The 5,000-nt window shown below is 33.2% G+C and overlaps 1 protein-coding gene across 1 annotated transcript in view; it reads right to left on the bottom strand.

The window, feature by feature from the left end:
- Positions 1-5,000, bottom strand: part of sh3rf2 (SH3 domain containing ring finger 2) — a 37,122-nt gene that overhangs the window by 10,612 nt on the left and 21,510 nt on the right. The window contains 2 exon segments of the mRNA XM_056472452.1: positions 1,896-2,137; positions 4,539-4,709. Of these exon segments, the coding sequence (XP_056328427.1) occupies positions 1,896-2,137; positions 4,539-4,709 (413 nt within the window).

Below are 5,000 nucleotides of genomic sequence, written 5' to 3'. Positions count from 1 at the left end.
GCATCCACTTGTAAAACAAATAATGCATAAGTTGGCAGTTCATTCTGCTGTGGCAACCCCTGATGAACAGAGACTAAGCCGAAGAAAAATGAATAAAAAAAAATGTAATTCAACGATTAACTGTTATTTTAATAAATACTGTAATAAAATGAGATTTTTGTTAAATTTCGTAACTAATCTAGTTAACAACTCTTTACGAATGTTAACACAAAGCTTTATAAAGAAAGTGCATCATGTGTTAGCACTAAAATATCAATCAACTGTTATTGACCTTGATAAGAAATATTTCTTGAGCAGCAAATCAGATAAGAATGACTTCAGAAGGATCAAGTGACACTGAGTAAAGTAGTGGTGGTGCTAAAATGCAGCACTTTAAAATCCATATGAAAAGCAATATATAAAGCTATATTAGGTAACATTATAATAACTACACACTGAGTCATTTATTAAGCATTAGCATATAGTGAATTCATTATCTGTTAAGCATTAACTCTACATTAATAGATGTTAGTAAGCCGTTTACAACTGGAGATACAAACGCTCTATTCTTGACTTATAAGCACATGTAGAATGTGCTTAATGATTGTATTTTCATACTTTGTTAATGATTATTTTTTCATTACTAAATTAAGTACTGCATCATTTATAAACCAGTTATTTGAGAAGCTGCTGGTTTTTAAAGATTATTCAGAATGCGTAAGTAAATGATTAATAAACTATTCAAAATCACATTTATATATCTTATTATTCAGGCATTAATAGTTCATTTGTATGTTAATAAATGCTTTATTAACTTAACTTCATCCCGTTTTGTGACCTAATCTAAAGTGAGGACTATTCATGCTTTATAAATCTCTTATGAATGACAATTAAAGGCTCAGTTATATTCTAAACAGGAAAAAAAGAAAATAAATGACTTTATTCTTTTCTACTCATTTGTAGATACACAAATGAACTTGTATTGAATGAAAAAAAAAATCTTTGCCACCTTAACGAAAATAAAATTACTGCAGTTTAAACATCGCTGAATAACATTGAAATGTTGTATCATAATATATTGTTAAATTATTATATTGTTGTTGTTTTATCAAGTTTTATGTTATATTTTGACACTCCTGTTATTCAGCAATATATCTAAACGTTACAGTAATGTTACTTTTTAGATAACATTGCAAAGATGTATTCTTCAATTGATACTGAGCCTTTAATTGTCATTTATAAGGGATTTATGAATAGTCCCCCCTTTTGATTAGGTCACAAAAATGGATAAGGTTTTATTACCATGAATAAAAGCATTTATTAACATACAAATTAACTAGTAGTATATGCTTTATATATAATAATATATAAATGTTGATTTGAATAGTTTATTAATAATTTACTAACTCATTCTGAATGATCTTAAAAACTACTTTTAAATAAAATTGATTTGTAAATAATTCAATACTTAATTTAGTCATGAAAAAATAATCAGTCATACAAAGTACAATTCGTACAATTATTAAGCACATTTTAAATGTGCTTATAAATCAAAAATTGAACATTTGTATCCACTGTTTTACCTGCTTACATTAACTTCTATTAATGTAGAGTTAATGCTTAACAAATAATGAATTTACTATTTGCTAATACTTAATAGATTATTCATAGTGTGTAGTTATTATAAAGTGTTACCCTATATTACAATACTACTGTAATTAAACTGTCTTTTTCACCAATTAAACAGCCTCGTCGAGCATAAAATAATCATAATTATAGCTTAAACTTTTGACCAACACGAATAGATTTAAAAAGCTAAAATGTGCAAATCAATCACAAATGTGACTTCAGAGCAGTTGCGATGGCTACAGTTTGACTTTTGTGGTCAAATCATGCTAGAGCATGTTCTCTCTCACCCCTGTGTGTGGCATGAAAGGAGCGTCTCACTGAGCTCCAGCCCTGCTTTCCGCCCAGCTGTGCTGCTCTTCCTGGACCGGCAGATGACGTCACAGGCACTGTAGCTGAAGGGCTGTCAGTGTTTACCCTGTCGAGGGCCAGAACAACAGCCTGCGGCTTGTGTGAGGCGTGGCGCTTTGTTGACACTGCAGTTGCATTAGGAATGGCAAGTTTGCTTTGTTCGAGAAACCTTGCTGATGTTCTGTGGGAAAGTCAATATATTACTTTCTAAAATACTCCACTGAATCATTGCCAGCACGGGTTCTTTGGAATTACAAGCTTCAGCCTACATATTTGTGAAGCCACAAAAACATACTTCAGCATACGTTTGACTGCAGTTTCCATGTAAAATGAACGCTTTGAGGCAGTATGATCCCATCAACTATTGTTCCTTTTCACACCTTTTAATGACAGAGTTATTATCAACGATTAAAGGATTATTTTCATGCATTTCTTTGCACGCCAAATGAATACCACAAAACAACTGAACGATATCTATGAATTATAATCAAAATGAAATCAAAATTATTTAATGACAAGCCCCGCCTTCTCATTGATGTGTACAAGAAGGACATGTATCTCAAATGTGCAAAAATGTAGGCTGAGACATGCATTTCTAATGAGCCTGGGCTGAACATTGCACTCTGTTGTTCTTTATAAAATATACCAATACATCAAGAAACTCATTTTAAGAGCATATATCAATATTTTTAACATTGTGTTTGACATGTTAAACTGTAATATGAAAAAGAAAAAATATATTAGTATTGTTGGTTACACTCGCTGGCCACTTTATTAGGTACACCTGCTCAACTGCTTGCTTAGCAAAGATCTAATCAGTCAATATCATGTGTGAAAACCATATAGAGGTCTATTTACACCTGCTCACTTCATGCCTTTGCTCAGATAATTGTCTGATCTTTAAAAATGGTTCTTTTTACAATTGGCCACATAAATGTTCTCAAATAAATGGATATAAATCTGACCTCCAATTCTCGCACAATATGCAAATGTACTTACAGATACAGTAGGCCACATTTTATTTAGCTATTGTTATGATGAGCTTCCGTGACTTATTTTACTTTGCAGCAGTTTGCACGTTGGCTGTTTTCCAAGCAATTTTTGAAATGTTTGCTGTATGCGTTTAAAATATCTGCAACATACCAGTCTAAACTGCATTAAGCAAAACAGGTAAGTCACATTTAAGATGTTATAGGAAATACTTTCACATTTATCGGTATTCAGCAAAGAACAATATTAAAATCAGGAAATATAGCCTAAAGTATCTATAAAATTATAAAAACATTGTGTAAAATTATAAATACTCTCCAAAAAACAAAACATTGTGCCTTTCTAAATAAAAGAAACTTTACTGTTTATTTTTTCTATTTAAACATGCGACGCATCATTTACTGAAGATGCCTTTTGATTTAAATTTTTCATTTTAATTTCACTGGATAAAAGTTAATGACCAGTCAAAAATAAAATCAAGCAAAAAGTCAAATGAAATGAAACAAACATCCAAACTGTCATCTGTGGCATTAGCGCTGCACTGCATTAGCGCTCTTCTATCTGACTATGCCATATAGCCTATAACACGCTCACATATTTATTGTTTTTAAAGTTTGGGAGGAGTTACATTTTTATTTTATCTTATATTCTACTCAAATGGATTTCAAAGGGTATTTACACCTGGTATTTTCAAGACAGCAGACCTATCAAATTAAGAAAAATGCATGAAGTGACCAGGCATGCCTGAGTATTTTAGAAACTGTTGATCTACTGGGATTTTCATGCACAGTCATCTCTAGGGTTAATGAAGAATGATTAAAAAACAGAAGATTCTCAGTGAGTAGCCGTTCTTTGGGTGAGAATGCCTTTTTTTATGCAAGAAGAGGATAATGACCAGACTATATCAACTATAGTAATGGAAATTTAACGGCAACCCGAATAACCACTTGCAACAACCTAGGTCTGCAGAAGAGCATCGGTGAACACACAACACATCAAACCTTGAAGCAGATGAGCTACAGCAGCAGAAGAGCACACCAGTGACACTCCAATCAGCTTAAGAACAGGAAAATGAGGCTACAAATCACCAAAACTTGACAACAGAAGATTACAAAAAAAAAGATTGCCTGGTTTTATGAGTCTCAGTTTCTACTACACATTTGGCATAAACCATCTGAAAGCAATTTGGGCTCTTATAGAGACAAATAATCTTTTAAACACCAATCCAGCCTGAATATTTTTGCTGACCATGTTCATCCATTTATGACAGTTACTTCCTGCAGGATAACATGTCATTTCACAAAGATTAAATCATCTGAAACTGTTTTCTTGAACAGGAGTTCATTATACTCAAATTCAGATTCACATCCATAAAAAATTCAGCCAAAAAGCTCCAGAAATTGTGGAACGCTCTCATGTCAGTATGGACCAAAATCTCAGAGAAATGTTAACCTTGCTGAATCTATGGCAGCAAAAATCAAGGCAGCTCAGGTGCAGTTCGGTACTAGCAGGCTGTATCTAATAAAGTGGCTGGTGAGTATCCACTGTACTTTGTGTAGCCTATCTATGCTATTAAGTGAACATCTGCTCACCTGAGCACAGGTGTTACATAGTTGGCAGGCAGGATTCCTACTTTGCCAGTTCTGAGAGACAGTCCGCGCAGCCAGCCCTCTTTGAATTTCCCATAAACCCCCACCATTTCACCTTTACTCAGTTCCAGCTCTTCAGAGCGATGAGGTGTGTAGGAATACAGTGTCGCACACCTAAACAGACACACATTTCATCAAGGCACAGCGTTTCTGCAGGTCCAAATTAAAGACTTTTTAAGATCATTATAAATGAAATCTCAGACTTCTACAGGGCTAAATGGTAGATTTTTTTAATGGCCCAGTTGGGTCAGCAGAAAAAATTTTTACTTGTCCCATTAAAAAATATCATATTAGTTATTTCTTAGCAACAAATTTAAATAATACATCAAAAAAGTAAACCCCTAGTTGTATACACTTGTTTACAACATTGTTTTACAACATCCAGTCACCACAAATGTGCCAGAC

The sequence above is a fragment of the Danio aesculapii genome, chromosome 14 (genome assembly GCF_903798145.1).
Source record: "Danio aesculapii chromosome 14, fDanAes4.1, whole genome shotgun sequence".
In the NCBI taxonomy this organism is placed as follows: domain Eukaryota; kingdom Metazoa; phylum Chordata; class Actinopteri; order Cypriniformes; family Danionidae; genus Danio; species Danio aesculapii.
Note: the sequence above shows the minus strand (reverse complement) of the source record. Positions and strands in the feature narration are given on the sequence as shown.